The sequence below is a fragment of the Perca flavescens genome, chromosome 24, assembly GCF_004354835.1.
Source record: "Perca flavescens isolate YP-PL-M2 chromosome 24, PFLA_1.0, whole genome shotgun sequence".
In the NCBI taxonomy this organism is placed as follows: Eukaryota; Metazoa; Chordata; class Actinopteri; order Perciformes; family Percidae; genus Perca; species Perca flavescens.
In genome coordinates, this window is record NC_041354.1 from 4,514,386 (window position 1) to 4,540,935 (window position 26,550).

At 42.9% G+C, this 26,550-nt stretch overlaps 1 protein-coding gene across 5 annotated transcripts in view; it reads right to left on the reverse strand.

The window, feature by feature from the left end:
- The window catches only part of LOC114550827 (nck-associated protein 5-like), a 130,097-nt gene that overhangs the window by 46,522 nt on the left and 57,025 nt on the right, over positions 1–26,550 (reverse strand). For 4 of the 5 annotated variants that reach the window (XM_028571725.1, XM_028571724.1, XM_028571726.1 and 1 more), the window contains 3 exons: positions 22,368–22,431; positions 12,765–12,898; positions 361–451 (listed from right to left, as the gene is read on the reverse strand). In XM_028571725.1, the coding sequence (XP_028427526.1) occupies positions 361–451; positions 12,765–12,898; positions 22,368–22,431 (289 nt within the window). Of the gene's footprint in view, positions 1–360; positions 452–12,764; positions 12,899–22,367; positions 22,432–23,829; positions 24,014–26,550 lie in introns of those variants that run through there. The other variant, XM_028571728.1, reaches the window with a different exon arrangement.

Genomic DNA, 26,550 nt, shown 5'->3' on the forward strand with positions numbered 1-26,550 from the left:
GCGCGACCCTGAAAGTGACCCCATGTTTCGTTAACGTGGTATTCTTTCTGCCTCCCTGCTCAATCCCAGCGGCCATTTCTCTTATGCAACAGGATGAGCGATGAACACTCACCTCAATATAACTTTATTCAACACTTTCTGAGCTGAAAACCAGGAGGAGTGAGATACAAACAAAGATACCTATACGTACAAATGATTCCTGGCACATCAGTGAGTAAACAGAGAATATGAATACTGTATATATCATTACTTTTAGGCTCCTTTAGCCACTTCCATTACCTCCCTCTCAGACATTCACAGTCATTTTAGTCCTGTTGAATGGCCACAGGAAGAGCGACAGACACTGGGATTGTAATCTACCTTGTAGGCCTTCATGATGTCCACCGTGTCCACAGCAGTCTGCTCTCCGACGCACTGATTCTGCAGCAGCGACCGCACCGTCTCTTCCATCCTGCACACAGAACACATATCGTTATGGACTCAAAACCTAATTTGTTGTTTAATTTGGAGGACTTGTTGGTTTTCACTCAAGTCTTCAGATAAGACAAAAGATGGGGATTATCCCAAATAACTGGGACATTGTTTCTTTTTAAGACGTTGCCGTTTAGCCAGCGGCAGTTTTAGGCAGCCAGAGCTCCTCAGGCATGTTGCTCCTGGGTGTAGGAGTGATACCAAGCTCCAAACGTGCCTGGATTTTAATATCTACAGCCAGTATGAACCTGCCCCGAGGACATCAGGGTTATTTTGGGTATAAATGTCTGAGATGTTATGATTCCAGAGCTACCAGCTGTTTCTACTATAACCATCTAAAATAGGATCCATTTTCAAGCTGTTTCACAATTTTATTAGATGTTTGTTGTTTGAAATGGATCATTGCATCCTTCAATTGTGACTTTTTTTTCCATAAGCATGCACACACAAACACAAAGAAAAGATAATGAAAAGAAAATGGGACTGAATTCGTGCCAGACACACAAATGGATGATATTTTTTTGGATTGAATCCCAACTTCTGCTCAGTTTATGATGCTGTGTCCAAATTACTATATTGAGTACAAAATGTGCAAACATAGTACTTACTGACTTATTGTGTGAAATTTTGTAGGCGTTCGCCGTGCTCGGCCGCATTAGTGTCTGCTTGATGGCTTGAATTATGTGCAATCACAGCAGCAAACACCGAGCGGGTGACCTTAACCTTCAAGTCCTGGTCTGCTCAAAACAATCTGAGCTTCTTTCGGTTTTGTGCTGCTAACATTGCAAGCTGCATGCAAAACAGGTGGCAAAGAGTGCATGTGAAAAATGCCTCCACCCATTTCCATCTGAATAAGAGCCACATGCCATCTTTATCCCTGGAGCTGTAGGGTGAACTTTGACCATACATGCATTCACTTTCTGAATTCTGTTAATAAAAAAAAAAAAAGGAAGAGGACTACTGCAGCACCAGATAAGCTACAGAAGATTATGGACCCAGCTGGGATCATGTAAACAAAAATGATCAGATAAAAGTGACATTCAGGAGCACCGGCGGATAGTGAGTGAGAGCCAGGCATTGTCATGAAGGAGCATCTTGACAAAAGAAGGGCATTGACATAGTCAGGTGGGAATTATCTAAATTTCATGACACTGTCTTTTTCTTCTTTTACTGGTTTGATTTGCGGTGAATTAAAACATGGCAAAGGAAAGGCTTCATTCAAAATTGGCAATTGTGGTTGAAAATGAGAATTTTTAGAGAGTGGGATTCCCCCCCTATTTTGCTGCCAATCATTTTACGTTTAGATGACAAAATGGACAACACTCTTATGTCTGTCCGTTGAATATGTAGCTGTGGCCAGCAGCCAGTTAGCTTAGCATAAAGACTGAAAACAGGGGGGAAACAGCTACCCTTGCTCTGTCCAAATATTACAAAATCTGCCAACTAGCACCTCTAAAGCTCACTAATTATATCATCATATTATTTCCTTTAACTCAAAATACCAGTAGTACAACAAGTGTTGCTGAAATTTTTCAGCTTAAAGAAAACACAAAAGTATGCTGATTCATGACACATCTGAGTTAAATCATTTGAATATAACATTCATACCAACTATGCATTTGCATTATACATGCTTGTATAATCATTTCCTGGTAGTTCTGCACTGATCGGCCCTGGCTGTTGTACGACAGCGGGTGAGAATTAGTACAGTCATGCAGGGCAGGTGAGGACGAGGCTAGCCGCACCATCTGTCCATTCTGAGCCATAAAGCCGGCTGTAATCAGGCTGCTAGCTGCTGACTGAACAGTCGAAGAGGCAGGCAGGCAGGGAGAGCTGGTGGCAGGTCTTGCTTTAAATGCTGGCCTTAATCAGCACAACCTATAGAGCAAAGAGGACATAACACGGACAGTTTTAAAGTCCGGAGACGCTGACACCGGGTCAAGGACTAGCCAACAAGCATGATCAGCATGCCAAGTAGGGGTAGTTTTTGGACTGAGGGGATTTGCGCAGGTGACCACCTACAGGTATAGCCACAGTGTGTGCCTCTCGTGTATTATAAAAAAGTGAGCATCCGTTTCTCTGAAAAATAAATCCCTGGCGATCTTGCAATTATTAAACAGCCGTTACCTCTGGTTTAAATGTATTTCCAGAGACCTGAGTTTAAACAAAAATTTCCACTTTCTACTGCATAATAAAATACTTTAAACCCATTTTTTTATTTATTCCATTAATTCCTTAAAATATTGCAGCTAAAAGTGACATCTCTTTTCTGTAGGATGCAAGAAACATGCACAAACGATGCACAAATTGGGATACTGCAGATATAGGCTAAGACACACCTTTAATGATTCACACTGCTTTCTCTGCTTTTCTCCTGAGAGGAATCGTTTGGAAAAGTCGCATACTGCCCTCCTGTTCACTGTTTTGTTGATTTGGTGCACTAAGCCACCAGCAGAAGAAATGTACGATACATCCAGGATAAATATGTAAATGTGGGGCTTTTAAAATTAAACCTGAAATGAGAAATAGCGGAAATATCATTAGGCGAGCCAACAGATGGGAGTCAAAATTATTCTACTGCAGCATGAATAAAAAATAAAAAAAAAAGGTGCCAAATGAGCCAGGGAAGCAATTAATGCAAGATTAAATGAATAATATTTGCTCTTTTGTAGCGGATGTGGTCACACACACACACACCTTTCAGACAAACTTCCCAGCAAGACCTTAATGACCTGCGCATTACAGAGTGGCAGGATGGTAAGAAACACTTTGATGCCTTGGTATGCCTGCTTCCTCATGTTGTAGCTGGAGGAAGAGGAGGAGGAAAGGGGGGGGCGCAAGGCGAGGCTGTTTTGAGGGGTCTGTGGGATTCATGCACACCTGAAAGAGAGCCTTTGTGTTTCTAAACAGATCCACGGAGCTGCCTCACTTTCCATACCGCTTCCATTTCAAAGTCACATAAAGCACAGATGTGTGGCATCTCACTGGACAGACTTTGGTGCTTTTGACAGCAGGGAAAGAGCAAAGAAAGACTTTGAAGTTTAGCAGTGTTGCTGAGGGACTGGAGACAGTGTGGACAGAAAAACTAGGTCCATTTGGGAGGAAGATTTATTTTATTCTGGCAGCGAAAAAAAAATTATAAACAAAATCATCCACTCCATTCATCCACTCCAAACATAATGTTTAGCTTGAACAAAGGATTGTGCCTGAGCTACTAGTTATCCTCTCATTTGCCTTGGCAATTCATGCAGAGAAACAACACAAATAAGATTGCTTTGGACAATTACCTCCCAGTACTCTATCAATGTTGCACCGATTACTAATACCAACAAACCGCTTATAATGCTTTTTAACAGCACTTCCTTTTTTCAATCAAAGCACTAATAATGCATTAGTATTTGTTAGAGCTAATTAAAAAAAAAAAAACATTAAATAATGAAATCCAAGCAGTAAATCCAGCTGAAAACAGAATGGGACAAGTGTCCAGCAAAACATCCTGTTAAATAAACAGTGTAATTTGTCATTACTGTAAATTCAGCCTCCTGAATCCTATTTATATGTGAGAGAGAGTCTGCTAAATGCTCATGATGGATGGACTATACCTCTCAGATGACAGAGCATTACTTTACATAAAAAAACATGGTCTTGCTCAGTGTGATTAATCTCAAAGCGCTTGCCAACGACCTACTAAAAACATCATTCAGGAAAGGAGAGAGGGAAGGAAGGACGAGTTTGTGTGTGTGTGTGTGTGTGTGTGTGTGTGTGTGTGTGTGTGTGTGTTTTGACGTATGTGGAGGCGAAAGCAAATTCTGACTTCCCTGACCCTCGCGCCGCACAAGCTGAATTTCAAGCGCGGCATTCGTCAGCAGTCCAGGAAATACAATTAGGGGTCCAATCAATTTTCAGCCTAAGGTCTGACGATCTTCAGGCAAACACTCCCCTCTCTTTCTCACACACACAGAGAATACACAGCTCTACATCTTTGATGTGATGGCATGCCGCAGAGGTGAACAAAGTGACGCATCATCAGAACGCAGCGGGGCAATTAGAGGTGAAATGCTGTGTGTCTTCTGGTGCTGACTGGTTGACAAACCTGTGATTAACATATGAAACTCTTCTTTTTATTCTTTACCGTTTAGCTTTCAAAAGTCACAAAGACATCAAGGCTTCAAACAAAGGAGGGTTTCATTCAAAAGTATTTCTATTCATTGAAACTGTCGTAGCTTAACACAGCTCAAACCTTAAATGAAAAATTCCTGAACGTGATCAAAGGACTCCAGAGCTCTCACAAAATCTGACAATCTTAGCTCAAAACTTACCCCATCTTGGGTTTCCATCCATTTTTAACACCAACGTTTCTCCGGAAAAAAACCAGAAACACTGTGTAGATGTCCCTGAGCTCCATATGCAGAGACATCCGAATGCACACCCAGCACTGTGCTCTCACAGCGCTATAAAGTGACCCAGACACTATTTCTGAAATGTGGGTCTCTAGGCTAAAGTAGGCCATGCAGTCATCATATAAGCCTGAGTGCTTTTCACTCAATCGACAGACAGAATGGTTTGTCCTGTGGCCAGGTTACCGAGTCAGCTCAGATCTCCGGTTCTCATTTTCTATTTGCCGTGTCTCCAGTGTGTCATTATCCGGCGCTCTGTGCAAAGACAGTGATCTGGCAGGCAAAGACTTTCCCATATGTCCCATGTTAAGCCCTCTCCGAAGGAGAAGGGCCCCTGCTGGGAGGCAAGTAGGCCGGTAGTTTTGGATCAGACGGGAATCAGGGAAGGACTTGCATGGATGAAGCACAAATAAGGACAGGGATCCCCCTGTTTTGTCAGCCAGTGTGTGTACGTGTGTGTTCATGCTGTCGTGTGGGTCTACATTGGTGATTAAGAGGCTTTGGCTTCACTAAAATCAACACTTTCCGTGCAAGAACAGCTAACACGAAGGCCGCATGCCAGGACACTCGCTGCATGATCAGAGATCTCTGCATGCCATCTGAGATTTCTAGCTCGCTGCTCTCAACGAGCTTCTCTCCAAAATTGCCACTTTTCAGTAACGCAGTTTTTAGATGCTCGCTTGTTTATTTTAGTCATCGCTCTCCTGCCAACGACCGCCTGCATCTTTGCATGTTTCACAGCTTGGACCAAGCAGGAGTTGTTGATCCCCCCTGCTATGGTTAGATACAGCATTTGAGCTGCCAGCATTCCTTTGCAGTAGCATATTAGCTACACTGTCTATATTCTGATTTAAAAATAAAAGCCTGGTCTTTTGTACACACTGTTTATACTTTATCACAGAAACCTTGGAAACAAATGTGATACTCAGGATAAAGATAACATCATAAAATCCATGGTAACTTGTTTAAGCTTCAGCCATAGAAAACGCAAAGAGTTTAAGAATTGGATGAACAGACAAACCTCTTAACATTTCACCTCAACAAAGGAGAAGCTTCAAAGTGCCAAATGATGGAAAGGACCAGAGATCAGTGGAGATGCATCAGCTTTTCTTCATCTGACTCTGGACACACTCTCACTTTGTCAGCGCTGTCAAAGGCTCAGGTTGGCCCGAGACCCTCTAATCAGATTTGACCGGTGAACAATTGGAAAATCCTTAAGCTGCTGAAATGATAAGGAGAACAATCACCTGGTTGTATGGCTGAATCGAGGCCATCGGGGGCCCTCGCGTAACTGATGCATCAGCGGCTACAATCGTCTTATCACCCGAGGCCCTGTGAAACTGTCCGTTTTGGCACAAGAATATTCCATTCTTATTATCAGACTCCTTTCCAGCAAATCACTTTTGTACGCCCACCGGGTGATTACCTAGCTTAACCCAACGTTAAGCCACTCTTATCCTCTTAGAGCTGTTTTGCAGAAAACATGCAAGGAGACCCTTTCTTAGATATGACCTAAATGAAGAGACAGCAAACTCCCGGGAACTAAACTATATATTTCACTTTTGGTGAAAGGTTTGCTCCAGTTTGGAGCCTTGAGGACAGTTCAGAGCTGTAAAAGTCATGCACATCAGTCATGCATGTTACAGCGGGGTAGCATTACAAAGGTCCTCGCCCTCATGACCGCTGACTCTCGCCAGCGACCTTTGACCTTATCAACAAGACACACATGCCACAGAGAAAGAGATCAAGAGGCTAAAACATTTAGTATTCTTTGACAGTCCTATTTCATTCCAATATTTGTCAACCAACTGCTGTGAAAAAAAAATATTTTGGGGGTTTTGAAGTCAGAGGGCTTTTTTAAAATACACTACTCCTAAATACCATTTAATTTCTAATTGCAAATATCAGAAAGGCACTTAAACAGGTAAACCGCTAAAATCTCCATTAACGAATTGAAATGTGCAATGCCGACTGGGTGCAATTGAGGACTAGTCTGTAAAGAGCGTAAATTAAAAGAGACATATGGGGGGACCAGATTTAGGTTCTTCCTCTTTCATCCCTCCAGCAGTAATATTACATTTGGAAGGATTTAGAGTGCAAATTCATGATGGCCGTTTCACATGTTCGCCTCCGTCCAAAGGAAGCAGTTAGCAATAAGGAAGCAATTGGTCCTCAAAAGCATCTTGTGGAGCCTTAGCTTGCATCTCCCCAATGGGTTACAGGCATGTGTGTTCCACATGTGAGATAAAGACTGAGGAAGACTTCCCAGTGGGAAACCTTAGTCACAATGACAGCATGGAGTCCATTACTTACATTGGGAGCTGGGAAGATGGAGTAGGCGGTGGGTCAAGATAGAGAGTAGGGACGGATAAAACCTAATGTCAAGTTGTATGTAAAGCTGAAATGGTCAGTTGACAGTTATTTGGCAACTATTTTCATAATTGATTTTAGGTCATTTATTAGAAAATGAGCCAAGAAATCAGATATGTGGGTGAACTGACCCTTTAAAGAAGTATACGAAAGGAATTTTCTTCTAAAATGGCCCTTCTGTTGCACATATGACACACAGATAAAGAATTACCTTATAAAACACGATACATAGAGCATAATAGCAGCCGCTGTGTATATGTGTCAACCCGAGCAGCTGACAGACAACCAAATCTATATTGCAACCATGAGGTCAGTTTGAATTACATGCCGTTTTGGCTTTAGGCTACAATCTGCGAGCACCAGCTTCACAAGCCAGAGAGAACAGGCGAGCGATCATGATGTGAGCACGGATGCCCTACTTCCGCAAAAGCTTGTAATCTGACCTCTTTCAGCATGCCTATAAACATAACCAGCATGTTTAATCCGAGGCGGAAGTTAGCGGGCTGCAGTGTGCGTGTATGTAAGTGTTTGTGATTGTCTGACATAGTTACAAGCAAGTAAAAGGTTGCACTTTGACCCAGAAAGCACAGACTTTGTTCCCTTTTAAAAAGAAAAAAAAAAAAAAAAAAAAAAAAAGGAAGATTGGTACTAAAGCTCTTGCGGGCTAGTAATTTAGTACAAGTGATAGAGTAGAACAACCTAAATTAAGTTCAATCAGACAAAATCCCCTGTTCAAATTTGGAAGTTAAAGAGAGGGGTTGAAATGGACCAATAAATCCTTTAAATATGAGGTGCTCCCAAAATAGTCCAGACACCTATTATCTATTTAACAGCCCTCGTCCCCATTGGGCAGGAGTAAGGAAGTAACTTCAAAAGACTGACCGACCGACCCCCCCCACCTTCCCTCCATCCTGTTAATGACCCCAGATGTGTCGTTTTGAACAGAGGCCTGATTCATCCGGCTAAATCCTGTAGCCGCCAAAGGCATGCAGGGGGGCCATTTCGAATGCGCCAAATTAAAACACTTGGTCCAGGCGTGGCTGCATGTTTGGATGATTAGAAGAGAGGGCATTGATCTGCAAACAGAGTGCAATCACTCAGCTCCCTCTCTGAGCCTATTTGCCGGTCCAGCTGTGCAGTCCAGAGTAGTGCGATGGTAATGAGAGTAGCACATGAATGCATACAGCGCACACCCGGTTCTGCGGACCGTGGAGGGATCTCAACTTGAGCGTGACTGTCTAAACAACGCATCCAGACTTGAAAAACGCTGCCATTCTTGCCTGTTTACATCATCGGCCTCCAACATGTACACACACATTGCATCCACACATGTTCTCACACACTGAGTAATGTGCAGAAAGAATACGCTGCTGAGCCATAAATCCGCAGGCACCAGTCATCGTCTGCTGTTGTTGTTAGTCTAGCCGTAAGTCTCCCATATCCTGCCACGAAGAGGGCCCTTCAAGATGGCAATGATTTAAAGTCAAGTGGACCGGGTCGGCTGTAAACACTCTGGGTTTGCTGATGAGCGCACGTGTGTTCTGGGTGACAATGACTCCGATCCAACTGCCGAGCACAATGAAGTCAAGAGGAATTTATTTCCAAACTACTTTTAGCTGCATATGTCTTCCAGACAACAAAAGTGACTAAAAAACAAGACCGATAAATCCAAGTATAAGCAAGAAGCGCAAACGTCAAGATATCGAACCTGAGCTTCTGTGTATGGTGTGTGAGCAGACTTATGAGCAGCAGCCAACAAAAGGCCTCTCCTTTTCCCATTCTGGAAGTGTCTAATCTCCATAACAGGCAGAGGAATGACTACAATAAAGTCTTTGAGAGGATAAGTATGGTAAGCATAAGAAAACGCAGTGGAGGGGAACCAAGCACCTTAAAAAAGCTGTCCCGAGTTCTGTTCATAGACTAAATGAAATTGCTGCTCTGCTCATTACCTGAAAACTGCCTCCCTGATCTTCAGGCCACGTATGGCCCCCAGTGGCCCCCATGTTCCTGTCTGCTCACCGGTCATTCTGTCCGAGTGTTCACACAGGAAGGAGAGGGGGTGTGGACAAGGCCTCAGAGTGTCCTTGCTAAATAGATGCCCAAATGCACTGGATGAATTATATTTCTCTCTCTACAATTCATTTCATCTTCTGGTTTAATTTGTTGTAGGACAAGACAGAATTTTAAGTGCTGCTTGCGGTCATGTCCCCATCTTTTCTCACCTCAATTCTTCTCTGTCCTGCTCTGGCTCTTAAATGTCTTGCACATATGGAGTTGTGGGACGTCCAGGGTGGGCTGAGGAGGCTGCTGGGTTGTGGGCTGGAGTCTCCCCATAATCCGTTGGGAGTTTAATGACGACAGGCCATGCTAGTGGTGCTGAAGCCCCGTGGGGTTGACCAAGTCAGGAGGGGCAGGGCATGTGACCCACACCAGGCTAGAGAGCCCTACTGGTTGGGGGAGGGTGTGATATAAGCATGTGTGTGTGCACACCTATGTCTGGAACTAAATGGCCAGTCACTTGAGGAATGCACACTTACGGATCTCAGCCGTGAAAACACACCCAAATAGAGCTTTTTAGTGGATGAAGGTAGAAAAATAAAAAGCCACTTGTTTTTTGGCAATTCCTGCCTCACATTCAACCCGTGCCAAAAAGTGTAATTGTTACAGGGACAAACCGAGGCAGAGGCGCGCACACACACACACACACACACACACACACACACACACCTTAAGAAGCTGAGATTCCCCGGAGTTCGCCTGGCTGCAGGAGTGACTGATATTTTCCTTTTTGTTGTGGATATGCCTGTTTGTTCAGGTGTGTGAATGCAACTCTAACAAGCAGCTCATTACCTTTTGTCTCATATCATCACAGAACACCTCTGGTCTACCACTGCAAGCTAAAAAGCTTTTAGTTATATCTAACTGGACCATTTTTGGCAAGGTTTAACACCCTAATTTGCATAGTGTTTGATATCTTTGCTGTAACGTTTGGCTGGCTTTCATCATTCAAATTGGTATGCCTGTTACTAGCCTGATTTCACTTCCATCCTCATGATTCAAAGCACAACCTCAATTAATTAGCAATACGCAAATCAATTGATGCCTCAGGTCAAACAGATTCCAGTCTATTTAAAAGATTGGATGTCCACTTAACATGATTTGCGGGTGTTATCTTGAAAGACACATTGATGAACTGAGGTTTCTATTGCCCTAATGCACCACAAATACCAGCTTTAATCAATCAGGAGAAATGGATGAAGGTCTTGCTGAATTCGAGTGGTAGAGACACCAGTACGGTCATTGTTGGTTGACGGTAAGTGTGGGATCTATATCCATAAGCCAATGACTTAAAAAAAAAAAAAAAAAAAAAAAGCTTGCAAGTGGGGCAAAGGTTCATGGAAGACACTTGCTAGTGGCCTGGTGACCAATTTGTACTGTATCTTTTTTTTCTGGCTTGTAAGTCGCTAATTAAAGTGACCTGATGTCCCATCTGCCACCACGGCACAGAGCCACCGTTTATTGGCTGCCATGTAAGCTGAAGGGCCAGGTACACGTAAACACACTCCCCACACACTACACTCCCCACACACACTACACACACACACACACACACACACACACTACACACACTACACACAAAGAAATAAGTTGCCCACACGCTTCGACAGTTAGACTGAAATCCGGTTGGCGTGTTTGTGTGGAGGTGGAGGGGAGATATCTTTGTAAATTTTGGAAAGGAAGCAGCTGAACCTTTGCGTTCCCCCAGGAGTCACAAAAACATTGAAGTAGTGGAAATTACAGCAATTCAGCATGATGACAATGAGCGACTGGAATGACAACAGCTGAGTGAGGCGGCGAGGTTGGGCGAACGTCCCCCCTTCAATAAGCACTTTTTGAGGACATAAAGGAATCTTTCTCTATATTACAGAGCCACAGTCTCACCAGCAGGCGCCTGGCATCCAATGAGAACCATCCATCTAGGCGACCCCTGCCATGGCGACAAATTCATCTGTCTCCATGGGGAACTGTGCAGGACCCAATCAGGGAAAAGCTTTATACATTTCCCACCCTAATAGAACTGCAGTGTATTCTCTTTGCTGCAAGACATAGACTCTCATATTGTTGCTCCCCTATCTACTAATTCACAGCAACAGCACATCCGCCCCCTTTTAAGAGTCTTACTTGAGGAGGGAGTGTACTCCACAAATATTTTTTCCTGGCGACGTGTTCTGGGAAATCAAAAAGTCTACACACAGGTCAGACACAGATGCATCTTGCACAGTAAAAACCATGGAGACGTTGACAGGTGCAACCAGCTATGTTGGAAACACAAAATTGGATTGGAAGATTTAGATTTCCTCCGACTGAACAGGAAGTCTTGATATTCCAACTATTACCTGTAAGCTATAATTTCAAAAGGTCATGTCTTGTATGGACTGCTACTGACATACAGAGAAATTGGATGAAATGCCCTAAAAGACCATGGCTAAAGGACCTTTGACCTCTGTAAAGCTGTATACTGTAAAATATTGTAGTTGTCTCTGCACTGTATGAATTCAAGGATGTAAGGAAGCTGAACATCAGTGAGAAACACTACTGAGTAAAATTCAGAAGCATCAATGGAACATTTTCAAATATGAGATATATCTTTTGAATGGCTCTTTAATATTTTATTCTTCCCCTGGCGGTGACTTTGCCCTCGTCTGCACTCTAGCACTGGGAGCAACAAAAAAAGGCACAGGATTTTCTCCACCAACTCAATGAGAAGATAAGCAGTTAATGTGAAATCCTCTGGACTCCTTTTTTTGGCGTAAAGTAAAGCACTGAATGCCTATCACCTAATTAGGGCATCAACTCGGCTCCAACTTGATTTTGCCATCCCTCTGTGTCATACCTCAGCAGCTGCGAGATGGAGGAACAGCGCGTGAATTAAGGGTTACTGAAGTTATGACAAGAGCATTGTTTAAAACACTTCACGCTTTAGAAGTTCCCTTTTTAAAGCAAAAGCACTGCATCAAACCTTATTTTGCTGATGACAAGGTCAAGTGACAGAGAGAAAATTCAGTGAATTACTAACAGTACAAAATGGCAAGAACAAAGAAATGAGAAATGAGGGTGTGGCAAGGGCAAGAACGCCATATTGATTCTTAAGGTTATGAAGACAGGGTGTTGATTGCAGGAAATTGCTGCCAAAAGTCAATGACTTTTATTAAAAAGAGATGAAAGTTGAATCCCAGAAACTTTTGTTTTTCATTTGTCTGTTCCACTGTTTATTAGATTTATATTTGTAGTATTTCTGGGGCATTTTATGCCTATATCTGCTATCTAAATGGAGAGAAATAGCAGGAAATGTGGGGAGAGAGAGAGAAGTGGGATGATAGGACGTAGCTTTTATCTAGCATCTAGCTTGTAAGGTTAATTATTATGATTTGTACTATGACCTAAAATGATTCATGGAAAATGGAATATGGAAAATACTCAAGTATCTTACTCAATAAGTATAATACTTGAGTAAATATACCTTACCTGGAGAACTGCTGCTGCAGTGAAACCATCTGTGCCCGTTCCACCTCTGACTCCTGTGTCACTTCCCGGAGACGTTTCTCGCTCTCCAGTCGCAGGCGTCGCTCTTCCTCTAGCTCGTGGATCAGCTTTTCTCGCTGGGGACACAAAAATAAGAACGGTTATCTGTCAGCGGCGTGTGGCCTAAAGGCTCAAAAGATCATCCCTCATCATCCAGAAGTCATATAGGCCATATTTATGGCCTCTGAATCCCTGACAGCTCCAGGGATGTCATTTTTTGACCCTCTTTGGAAAAGGGTAAGTAAAAACAGAGTGACCCTCAAAACCTATGTGATACAAAAAAAAAAAAAAAATCCCCAACTTCATTTGTGTAATATCCAACACAGGTCATCCTGGTTAAAAATAAGAGAATGAGGGCATGATGACATTTAAGCTGCCAGATTGGCATTACTTCCATATTTTGTTGTTGCTTTGAAAATGTTCTTAATGAACCCCCACTTCCTTCTGTTGCTATGACAGAAAGTTCACACTAAATGTCAAACAACTTTTCCGAGCCTGGTCTCACGCAACTCAGACGAAGCAGACAGGATTCCCGACCCGGAAGCCAAGCAATGTAGGCAATGTGGACGGGGACACGCATTAAAAACTATTTTAGCCACCTAAAGAGGAGCAGTAGGCTACATTGCTTAGCTTTCATGTCGGTAGGCCTGTCTGCTTCTCCAAAGAGCGGGGCCAGCATCTACTGTGGGTAAAACACCGACTATGGATAAGTACCTTATAAAAACCCTACTTCAAAATATCCAAACTACCCCTTTCACAGCCACAATGTACCCTAGCTTTCACACTCTCCACTGTCAGCCAATTGCCTACTCAGAAAATGTGCAACAATGGCACATTAACCATGAACATCTTACAACAGCAGCCATCCCTCTCATCTTCCTGTTTGCACAAACTGTGTTCTGTTCTTCCATGTTCCTCTTATTTTTAAATTGCCGTTGCTTGGTAACCAAGCAAGTTTTTATTTTATGAGTAATTATGACCTCACTTGACCTAACATTTTATGTATTTTGAATTCATAAGCTCATCAGTGAGAGGCAGTTAGTTGAATTGAGAAGGTTCAATTTCCTCTGTGTGGTGCAAAATTAAAGCTTAATAACTTACAGCTTTTTATTTTTATCTCTTTACATACTCTATCACCCTATTTAAGTGCTGTTCTATAAGTGTCATGGACTATTTCTCTTAAGCTAGGTTTGGTGTGAGTTAACCCCTATCATGAGGAACTTTGAAAGTCTGTGGTGTGCAAGGTCTCCGCAGATCACATAACCATTTTTATCTGTCTTTTTTCACCAGAGACAATTCGAAATTAAAGCTCTTTTCTACTTTTAATTGGATTCTTCTCAGTCTGATGGTCTCAGCCACCTGCTCCCGAAGGAGAGAAACACCCTCGCCTCAAACCCAACTTCAAAGACTGCGGCCCTGTGCTGGCAGGCGTCCTCCTTCAGGAGAGGAAGATTTTTGCATTGCGAGTGAGTTTTTCAGTGACAAAGTTGCAGAGGAGCTTAGAGCAACTGCTAGCAGCTAGGCTGAGGATTTTAGCTGACATTCTCTTAGTCTCAAAGTCTCCACACAAAGCCTGGCATCGTCTGCCGCTGACAATTTATGTATATCAAAGTAATTGGCTCCATTTTCTTGGCTGAAAGTTTAAGTGATTAACCATCTGTCACCATCTTGTCAAGAAAATACAAGATTGTGAAATAACTGGAAATTGGTCCGAGGCGAAAGAGAGTGACTGCTGATTGCTGAGAGAAAAAAATGGAAAAGTTGCTTCTTTTGCAAACCAAGATGTAGTTGTTGCTAAGTAAGATATTTGAATTTGAGTTGAGAGAGAGTAGACATTTTTAACCCCCAAAAAGTGTTATGTCATTATACTGTCATTCTCTGGCTGTGTATTTAGGAGAGGATTATCCTGTCAATCCTTGGTAAAAGAATATCATTATCTGCCCTGAAAGGTGAGATTAGTGACTGCCACAGCAAATGCAAATACACAATATATCTGACTGTAGAAAAGGTCTGTGGTGCCTTTTTAGTAGGCAATGCAGAATAAATTTTTTTTTCTGACTCTAGAGCTCCTCTTTAAGTCTTCCTCTCTGTGTTAAGGACCAATAATGGTGTGTCATTATTCAGTGTAATGCCATGGAGAAGCTGAAGTGCTTTTTCACACACAAGCATTATGGGGACATCTAGTGGTGTGAAAGAATAAGGGACACGGATTGAAAAATTGGTATGTAGACAAAACATCCTCAAGATGACGTTTGTCTTTTTGCTTAGTGTATTATCAACGCCATGATATAAAAGCTACACTTTCAAATTAAACTGCAAAAACAATATCAAAACAACTGCCTGTAAATTACCTAACATTTTAGAAAATTGTCATATTTTACTGTGACCATACTGTCTTTGAATGCAACCACTGAACAATCATATTTCATTACAGTATATTGTTCCTTGGCAGGAATCTGGTCACAAAAGCAGATTGTAACTGGGTGAATCGGTCGGGGAGAGAGAATATTAAACCCAAGTCACCATTAAAACCAGTTCTGGTCCTCACTGTGGCTATAAATCTATAGCTACTATGCTCTTTACACAACAGGGAGGCTCTCCCTGTCAGGAGTAATGGCTGCTGTAAATCCAGCTGTACAAAGGCATAAAGTAATACATCCCCCTGCCAAGAGCTGGACCTATATATCTGGACCAAAACCAATGAATTTCTGGCTCTTCTTCATATTCTCTTTAAGGAAATAATGGACCCAGAGGCAACTTGTAAAGGAGGTCATCCCTACAACATTTTCCAAGCATTTTTATAATATTTACTTACATGGCATAGTGCAACTATTTTCCTCAAGGATGGAAGTACGTTTTTAATGATAAAGGCACTAAAAAGCTGCTAATTACAAGTGTAACCTCCAGTTTCCAGAAGTTTAGCCAATTTTACCTCAATACAAACAAGCACAAAGGGCTTTTCTTTCACCACACATAATGTGTACAGTATTGTTCAGCAAGTTGGCCTGGATTCTCACAAAAGCACGGTAGCTTTAGTCCTGATTTTTCTTGCCCACATGGCCTAACTAACGCCCCCGGCATAAACCACCAACCACTATGTGTCTGCTGACAGAGTCTCGCCAACAACCTCAATAACAACGCAGGATTTATGGTCTACATTGTAGTAAAAAGCCCTCTACTGCTTTTGTTCAATATATAATTTCAGCAATTTAACAAGGCCTTAGGCCATTAAATCAAACATTACCATATCTTTATGTGGCCAGAAATCCCTAGCAATACATTGCAGTTCTTCTCGGTTGAAATGTTTATTGTCTACACACCAACTTCATGGCTTTTTTTTCTGTGGTAAAGAGTATGCTAATTGAAAGCATATTCTTTAATAAGCCTTACAAAGAGCAACACGCGATGGCCTGGGAAGATATGTTAAAGTCAACACTAAGATGGGATGTGATGAAAACATGCTTGGCAACTTTCTGTGCAACCATTTACTTTAGTTAATCCAATGATTGTGGAGAAAATCCTCTCAACTGTCTGTCATGGATGAGATGCACTACCCAGTTTCTCCTGTGGATGGCAACATTTTCCTGGAATAAAACTAGCAGCTATAGCTCAAACAAAGCCAGCTCTGACAAACAATACAGTGGTTTGGGGGTGGGGTTGGGGGGAGCAATACCAAATTGGAAAAGGACAAGTAATCTATAAAATGGCCCGGGCAGGATTTTATACCGGTCTACTGAGCCATATATCTGAAACAAGCCCAGATTGAGTGTTTCAGGATTAAATTTGACCTCTGTCACAGGCGACGCTGCTTTCATTTCCTGGTTGATAGAAAAAAAATGTATCCATCCAGATATGACAGAATTTATCACCATCATGTAAAGCCTGAGATTGAACGGACTGCGGAATGCTATTGATTTCAATACACTAAAAGGTAGTGAAATAAATGAAAACTCAGTGATAAAAAAAAAAAAAAAAACTAATTTATGAAGGTTATATTGTAACATATACTGTTATACTGTAGCTCAGAGAGCTTCCTCCCCATTACCATCGACATATGTCTAAAATTGTATTAGTTGCAGTGGATCCCAGAATGAACCTTGCCTCTGTAATTGGACAGCATTAGATGGTAATGGTATTCATCAGAGCTGAATTACTAGAAGACTTGAACCCCCCTGATAGCCTCCAAGATCCACAGAGGACTCTAAATTAATTAGAGATATCTGCTTCTCCTTGTTGTGCCTGCAATGCTGTCTCCCAATAAAAGAAAAAGCTGCAGTGCTATCAGGTTAAGTGCATGTGTACAGTGCACGCAGTCATCACCGTAGCTCGGATTCTGTATGTTGTCCATCTGCAACTGTATATCTAGTATGTGTGTTCATGCAGGGTTTGGGGTACAGTTCAGGGGGCTCAATAATCTCTTCATTAAACAGAAACCCCCCTCAGTTGGAGCTCTTTGCCTAATCAAAGGGCCGGGAGCGGATCTCTGGCTCGCTGCTAAAGCAAACATGAGGGACACAATACACCGCGCAGGTTCCTCATTCATAAATAAAACATGCCACTTGGCTGTGTGTGTGTGTGTGTGTAGGATTCGGCCACATGGCACACATGTGAAATGCTTGGTCAGATAGAAGACATGCAAAGAAGTGTGCATTTATTTTAAAGAGGTAGAGAGAGAGAAAAAAGTGTGATTAACTTGTCATGTCATTCAAAGTCCTTTCCAGCATATAATATTAATAATAGTCTACAGTAGGTCTACTGGAACAGATGTTTTTTGATATGGCTTGTTATAGAAATAAAACTTTTATACACAAAAAAATCTGTCTGTGTCCCCCAGGGCTCCATCAATTCAATTATCATGGAGAGCCACTACATTAGGGTGTACCACTTCTCTCTTAGACTGCCGCAGGCACTATAGCAAATAATACACACACACCCCAGGAATATGCTAAATCATATGAGTGGCCCATTTATCATTGCCAAGGGAGAGAACCCCCACCCAACCCACGCACTCAGAGTCATTCAGTCACACACAAACACACTCTGGAGAGTGGGTGAAAGGGATGGTGTGGAGATGCGATTTGGGCCTGGCTGTCAGCGCATGTCACCCGGTGAATGTGCCGAGCGCCGGGGGGACCCCATCTCGGCCCTCGTCGCTGTCCGTGGCTGATAAGGCCAATCTGCAGAGACAGCACCTGAGTCCCCCACCCCGGTCCCCGAACCTCCAAGCTGTCACACACCCTCCAAACAGCTGTCAGAAACACTATGAAGGTCCCTCAGCGTCGGATCTCCAAGCGGACCAAAGTCTTTTAAAGCTGGGAGCCCCTTGAAACCTCTCTTTATCTGCTGGAAGCATACTACAAAAGATGTCCATCCTGAAGGTGCTTTTTCAAACACCAATAAATCATTGTCAAATAAACCATGATATAGCCTCATTACCACAAACTAATTAGACTGTTGTTATGCCAAGTAGAAGCACCAACTCATACAGTATACCAGGGGAACCGTGCTCATAATTAACAATTAATTGCTGTCGGTGTGGTTTCTCTGATTGTCCAACTTGGAAAGCTTGCAGGGAAAGGACATCTGTTGTCTTTGTTGTACAGCAATCCAGACGATTCCTTGTAAAGATCTGACCCAGTTGAGGAAAAGATGCAGTGTAGAGGATGCCAGTTACTTTAAACAATGTTAATTAATGACTTATTAAGATAGGCATTCAGAAGTACAACTTCCTTGATACAGCGTTACAAACTATGTCACATGAATCTTGCAGACTCAAGATTCAAGCACATGAGAAATCTGTTTTTAGCCGATTCCTATCTTGGCTCCAGGGCCTATTTTAACATACTGTGCCACCCCCTCCCACTTTATATTCACAAATGCAGCAGCTCCATTCTTATAACTTCCACATGAAATACTCTGGAGAAATCAGATTTTTTTTAAATGAGTTACACAAGAAGTTCAAGCAAAAACATGTCCCTTTAGCGTTCATATAAATGCTTCATTCAGCGGTGAAAGAATCAAACATCGTAATAAACCCAAACGTCCCGGGAAATAACTGTGTGTGGATCTACTGTATGTGTGAGACTCAAATCTGTTTAAGCTCAGATATCAGAGAGCGTCCGCAAAATCCAAAGAAAAATAAAGTCTCTCAAAGCGAGATAGTTTATTTTCACGTTGTTTAGACAGCCGTTTCCAGTGGTCATAATCTTACCCAACAGTTTAAATGCCTTTTAAATGGAGAGCCCAGCCCCCCTCCTTTACAAGCCTACATGTGCACTACTGTTTTCTCCCTGACAGGAAACCCGGCATCCTGCCCCTGACGGACTTAGATTGCACTTTAGGGTGGCATCAAAAGAGTGGGAGACAGAGAGCAGCCCTGCCCTGTACCACGCCTCTGGGAGGGGGTGTGAAGAATTCCAGAGAAAACCTACAGCAATGACGAGGCTGTGAATGAGTGGTTTCACTCGAAACAGACAGGGCAGGTTTGTTGGAAAGAAACCGAGGCCTTCGTAGAATAAACCATGACCTGTGCTCCATCAAACACCGAACAGGAAATCCACTGTTTTGGGAGTTTTTGTTGAGTTTTAAAGATTGCACTCTGCGGTGCACGCCAAAAGCCCCAATGTCTGAGCCCTAATATAAAGTTTAAGAAACGAACGGTGGTCTAAAGGAGACAGATCTGGTGCTTGTTAGACCATATCACTCCAAACTAATAACAACTTCATCTTGTGTGGCTGCGTTTGCGGTAAAATTCTCTGCGATTCATACCCTGAGCCTAAACACTGATTGCCCTGCAAATTGTTCAAAAGGTTTAATGCCATTCTCCTAAATGAGCCATAACAAAAGAGTGTTGTACTTTTGCACTGCCAGTAGCCATCGCGTTTCACAACAGGAGACCCAATTAAAAACACACGCTCCTCAGTAAACTGTGTGGTTGATGCCGTTTCATTTACACTTACGGTTGCGTAACTGTGCAAGCGAGACCTGAGGCTTACAATTGTAGCAGTGTGTGTCTAACCCTTGCACAATCATAAAGATGCCTTTCCACATTCTTTTCCAACACAAAGCACTAGTAATGGTGCAGCATAACACGTCCCCGCGGTGCTACTCAGCAGAAGCAGCCGGCACGGGACTGCGATGGGTGGCACTGCCGCTTTCTGGGTCTCTGATCGCGTTACACAGAAGACACTAATGGATGTATGGAGGAAAGACCAAGGCAGGGAACAGAGGTTGTTAAAGAGAGGCATCAGATATAGAGGAAACATACAGCCACTTCAAAAGTCTGTGGCGGTTTTAATCTGTCTCTCTAGGTTAGTCCCTTGGCAGGCGAAGATGGGGGTTGGGGGAAGTGAGTGGGCATAGAAGTGGGTGTCAGTGTGCGTGGGTCTGCGGGGCACAGGCTGTGGCTGGTGAGCAGTTCCCACTGCACACCGCCAGTACTTTGACAATTATCTCCTTGATGCAGCAGTCTCTTTTTCACTTCTATTGAAGAACCGTGCCTGAGCTCCGAAGCCTCCCAGGAATGCCAGAGAGAGAGAGAGCGCAAGGGGGACTCCAACGGGGATAATCCCAATTTCAAATGGAGCTTAGTGGTATCCCCCTCCTCCTTTTCTTCCTCCATCCATCCATCCCCCCCCACCCCCATCACACTCCTGTCTGGCACAGATAACTCATCCCTCTCAGCCCTGTGCATGCGCAGACACTACCCTCTAAAGTAATAATTAGCATGTCATCCACTCGCGCGAGTGAGGTGGGCCTTCATGGAGTCTCACAGCATGGCGGATGATGGAGTTTTATTGAGCTACGTCAAGGTCAGAGAACGCAGGGTTAGTGTTACTGCTGACACAGTGAGATGTGGACACAAACCGAATAAACACACACACACACACACACACACACACACACACACACACACACACACACACACACACACACACACACACACACACGAGAAGAAATAAGTTGCCATACATCCATCTACTAACTGTGGGAACTACCAAGGAAGTGCTCTTCTAAACACAATGCTACAAGTTGAAGGTGAAAAGTGGTTAAAAATAGACCCTTTGTGCTTGTATTCTACTTCATTTCATTTGTCAAACACCAGAGAAGACAAGTAAACCCCATGAAGCACAATAAACGTTATCATTTTTCCTCTGTGGGGCCATGTGGTGCTGATGATGCAGAATGATGGTCACCAAAAATGGCCAATGGATGACTTGTCTGGCAGTCCATTATAATTACCTCTTAATAAATTTAAAGTAAGTCAGTGTGGACATGAAATGGACTACAAGTGAACCACACATGTGTGAAAGTGATCTTAACTGATCAGTTTAGCCAGGTTTACTCCTACAATCCAACATGTAGTGCCCGGATACAACTCTACCTGCACACATGACTCTGATGGTCACGCAGTGATATGTAGGATTCATTGGAGGACGCACGCATTCCATTCATCTATCTAGCCACCCACCGTGGAAATCAATTTTCAACCTTCTTGTTTCACATACACATGAAGGACAGTGTTGGGAGAGTCACAAAGAGGTCAGGGAGGCAGAGAGGTGCTTCGGCTCTGAATTACTCACTGTCATATTCACGGTTTACTTTCATGAAGTGATGCAAAACTAATGTAAATTATCTACAAGAAGAACCAATCACATGGTAGATTTGCTTCTCAGTCAACCCATAACAATCAGTTTAACATGTCTTTGTGTCTAAAAAAAAGCTTAAGCCTCCAAGACTGCAAGAATCTACTCTGCTGAAGTGCCTTTGAGCAATCCACTGAACCCCTGCCCGGCTCCAGGGGCGCTGTTCTGTATTTTACCCCGATCTGAACTCCCTTAACCGTAGGAGAGACAAGAAGAAAAAAAAACAAGCATTTCTCCTTCAGGGATCAATAGAGAAACATGATAGTGTGAAAATCTTGCAGTGCATCGGCCCTTGTGTGCTGTTGCTTTAGGCCTTCTGCCATAAAGAGAATCAGAGGCATCACTGGGGTGCAGTCAAACAGCTGGGCCTGCGGTTAGAGCCTCTGCTCGGAGGCTGCAATCAGCTGAGCTCCGCTTTATCACGTGGTTCACTTTCTGACCTCCCTTAGACACACGCACACACTCGTCTGCAGATCTCCACCTCCAGAATTCTTTCCCCTGCTTACACAAGTTCACTTAAAAAAAGAAGTGAAAGCACAAGATCAGCAATTTCCAGTCAAGCTTAGCGCAATGCATTGTTGACAGATTAGGCCCCAGCTGCTGCTTGATAATGTTACAAATCCTGACCATGCATCTGAGTACCTGTTGTTCTTGCAGAATGGCTGGAATTGATCCAACCTACTAGTAGTATTGTTTAGTATTGTACTAAATAGCTGAAAAAAAAAAAACTGCATTTCTCCAGAGTTCTCTTCTTCAAGATGAACTGATGAAGTGTTGAGACACTAAAGATTGACTTTGGCCAACGGCTTGGCACAGCTTGACGGTGTGTGAAGTGAGCATTCTGTGGCTTTTTTGGCTTTGAGCAGATTATAGGGGACGAGCAGTTTCCACTGTACTTTACCATTGTTCCTTCGCTTTTGCTCCGTGCGACTTCCCTCTGCAGGCGAGCCACGGCCAGCTTTTCCCTAAAGAGGAGGAAGGAAGAGATGAAATAAGAGTCAATGTGTGATCATGGTTTAGTGGGTGACACAGGCAGTCAGGTCCAAATCTTAAAACTGACAGATAGTTTTGCATTTCAGTGGCAATTGTACTCATTATGTTTGAATGTTCTGTTTTTGCACCAAATCATTGTTTTTCCCCAAAAATTATTGTTGAGGAAAGAAGGCCTCATCTTTGTCTATCTTCCGCACACGCACACACACACACAGAGGAGACAGGGTCATCCACTAACCACACAAAGTGGAGAGATTGCAGACAAAAATAGCTCAGAGGAAACAAAAAGCAGGGCATCCTCACACCAGAGACACAACTCATAACAGACTCACTCTCCCTTACTTACACACACACACACACACACACACACACACACACACACACACACACACACCAGGCTAAACAAAGAAATAGACTGTGCACGTCCAATCCGTTTCCCACGTGAGGGCATTCCAGACTTTAATGGGATAAATCTTGGCACACTAGCACTGATAATACAGAACCCCGTTTTATGGCCTCTCTGGAGGTATCACAACAACTGAAAACACTGCTGCAGGACAACCCAGCCTGCATCTCACAGCTTGTTGAAAGCTGGTCATTCTGAAAGTGTTTGGAAGTGTCTGAAAGTCCAACAAATGTGTAACGAGGAAAACGCCTCCTCTAGCAGACCAAAACCTCATTAATTCTAATGTCAAATGCTGCATTGGCATTCATAAAGATGTAAATATGGTGATCTAAAGGTCAACACAGTGTGCTGACACAAGAGGCTTGTGATGTTCGCCAATTATCACCCTTACATAGCGTTAGGTATGCTAATTAAGTCACTTATTAAGATAATGAATGCGTTAATTAGCAAATATTTAGGATAAGATTAGTTATACTTTGTTGTCCCAAAGGAAATTTGTCTTGGACTCAGGTGTTGCTCACATACTCTTTCCAAAATGAGGTACAAATATTACAAAAAACTAAAATGAATCACAAGTAAACACAGTAAAAAAAAAAAAAAAATGATTAAACAAAAAAGGGTTAAAGCATGCTCCAGAATGAAATCAGGACATCTTTTGTGTATGAGAGGAAAGCTGGGATGTACGTTTGAAGTTTTCATCAAAGTATTGTTCCAGACTTTCTGTGCTCACAAGAACACATCGCACACACTCAAAGCCAACTAATATGGGAGCACGGGACCTAACAAAGGAGTGTATACAGCAGACAGCCACAAGTAATCACAATCACCTGCACATTTTTCACATTTCTTCAGTGGAGCAGACACCCAAACCCCTCACCAACCTCCCCCCCAACCCCCAAAATAACTCATGACTAACATCTTCTTGTCGCCTTTGACAAGACATCATTGTTTCTGAGCGGCTTACCTGTCGGGGGGAAAAAAACCCAGTGATTAGGAGGCAGCTGGGGATGTATGGTTCACGGGTGAATCGACCGTCTGGACAGAAAAGAGTGCACTGAGCTACATGCTAACTGCCGGTGGAAGCCATTCCCACCGCCACTCTAATGAAACCAGATTGAACCAGGCAAAGCCTAGCCTGGCACTTGTGAAACAACTGGTGCGGTGGTGACAAATCTGGGAGGAAGTCAAGCAAGGCTTCGAGACAAGGGGTGTGTGTTTGGGTGTGTGGTAGTGCGTGTGTCTACATAAGTGTGAGAAGTTTGTGTATTCATAAATGTGGGTGTGGGAACATGCATTCATTAAAGTGAAGGTGTGTGTGTGTGTGTGTGTGTGTGTGTGAGAGAGACGGAATTGCTCCACACCTGAGACTGACTAATACACATGTTCCAGTTACACAATGTGTCTTTTCCTATTACAACATACTCTATGTTTCAAACCATTACACTACCTGGAGTGAAAAATGTGAAAGAAGGGGGGGGGATTGGTGTGTCTTCTGGAACTTCTCACTGCAGATATTGTTTTGTTAAACATGACCGGCCTGGCATTCCTCCAGTTTGTGTTATGGCTGAGCTTCAGCCCTGTAAGGGGTTAAATTTCAGGCCACTTATGCACAGGCATGTTCCAGAAGCAAAGGAGCATGAGCCAACTGCGCCCAGAGAAAATCATCGCCAAATATAGAGCAATTTGACATTCTGTGTTAAACATAATTATAGTAACTGGCACAAGCGGGAGTCAAAACACTGTTTCAGTGCAAAATGCTCACCGGCGACATTCACATCCAATTGGCGCTGACGTGGAATTATGTGATATTTGAACTGCATTCAAGCGCACATGAAAGTCATCAGCGATCTGCTATATTCTGCATCAGATGTTTAGAGTGACATATTCCGCCAATCACTCACTTCGTAAACTTTTACCAGCTGTGTCAACTGTCCAATCAAAATAGTCAAAGTCCAACCCAAAGGCTGTTTATCTTGTGTAGAAGGCAGTTGTTGGATATGCAAACAGCCATGTTATAATGGTGTTTGGGGAAAAAGTTGAAACATTATAATTAATGTGTCACCAAACAGGGTCAGAACACAAGAACAGTTTCCTGTTGTTTAAATGCCTCATCTTAAAAGGATAACTCCAACAACTCTGGTCTTATCTTTTTTACAGATATGGCCATTGTTTCTAATAGTAAAGTAATAATTAAAATCTGGCAACAGAACATCACTATAACAAAGTCTTACTGGGCGAGAAACATGAGCGGTTAGAAAGCTTTGCCAACAGTTTTTTTCCACATTACATAAACTTTATTTGGAGGTAAAATCAGAAGTATGCACACCCGTAATGTCTGTAATAACCCCTCATTGCAAAGAAAAAACTGGAAGCTCTTGCAATGTATCTATTTGTAGTCTATGCGCTGTGTGTATATTTCACACTTGACGGTGACTAAATGGGAATTATTTCAGGCCACAGTCCATGCCTTTATCCTGTACATCCAAGCATGTGATAAAAGCCCAAGTTGACAGTGTATACATTCCTCATCCCCCTCTACTGTTTTTCGTACTCTTTGAGCACCAATATGAAGCTTGGTTGAGTGAATTCCAACAGCCAATCATGAGCAGTGTCAGCATGGACTTCCAGCAGTTCCCAGTGACCTGGAATCACCTGATATCACCAGAGGCCTAACCCCTGCCGAGCTTTAGGGGAGCAGGCCAAACCAGCTGACAACCCTGATCTCGAATGCACCCGACACACACACTCTCTGGGTTACTGTTTTATGCATCAAAAGTTAATGCGGCAAGAGGCATAAGGACCTTTTCTCATAAGGATGTCATATAGGTTATACTTTGAGTTTTAAGGTACAAACTTACTAATTGGACCTTTAAAACAAGGCTAATTTTTTACTCCCTTAAAATTTGACACACAGTAAGTCTGAACCCCTGCTTGGACACAACTACAAGTTTTGGTCTCATATTTTTAGTTGACACCATCTGCTGTCCACCCACCCACCCACCCCAAAAATCTTCTTTTCAAATGCAAATCTAGCAGCATCAAAAGCTCTACAGTACATCCCTTCCTTTGAGATAAGACAGACATCCCAACACAGAGTGATCCTGACACCAGCCTTGTTGCATTCCCAGTAGCTCAACCCCGTTTCCTCCACACATTCTCCCTGCTCAGACACTGTGGAAACCCCTCACGCTTTTTCCTCCAGCTCACATTGAGACAACGCGCCGACTGTTTGCTTCATGGCGTCTGCGGCATGCAAAGACACGATCTGTCAGGGCTGAGGGAGGATCAATCACAACAGCATTTGCCAACCTGAGCTGACATGTTGGACCCATGTGCTTTGAACTGCATTGTGGGAGGCAGACGTTTAGCTGCGTTTTCATCACTGTTATCACAGCTCCTGCATACAGGTGGTTTAATCCATTGTACATTGTTTGCCGTTAAGCACATAATGAAAGAGAACAAAAGTGCTGTCTCTTGCGTTTTGGTTTCCCATTTCTCTCCAGCACTGTACACCATCTTATTATCAAGTGTGGTTAATCTCTCCTATGTGTAGAAAGATGTTAACAGATTAAAAACCACATAATGCTTCAGCCCGTTTTCCTGCAGCAGTTACTCATACTGACATAAATGCATGCATCAGGATGCATAAAAGATGCATAAATGTAAACCATCTTTCCAATATTGT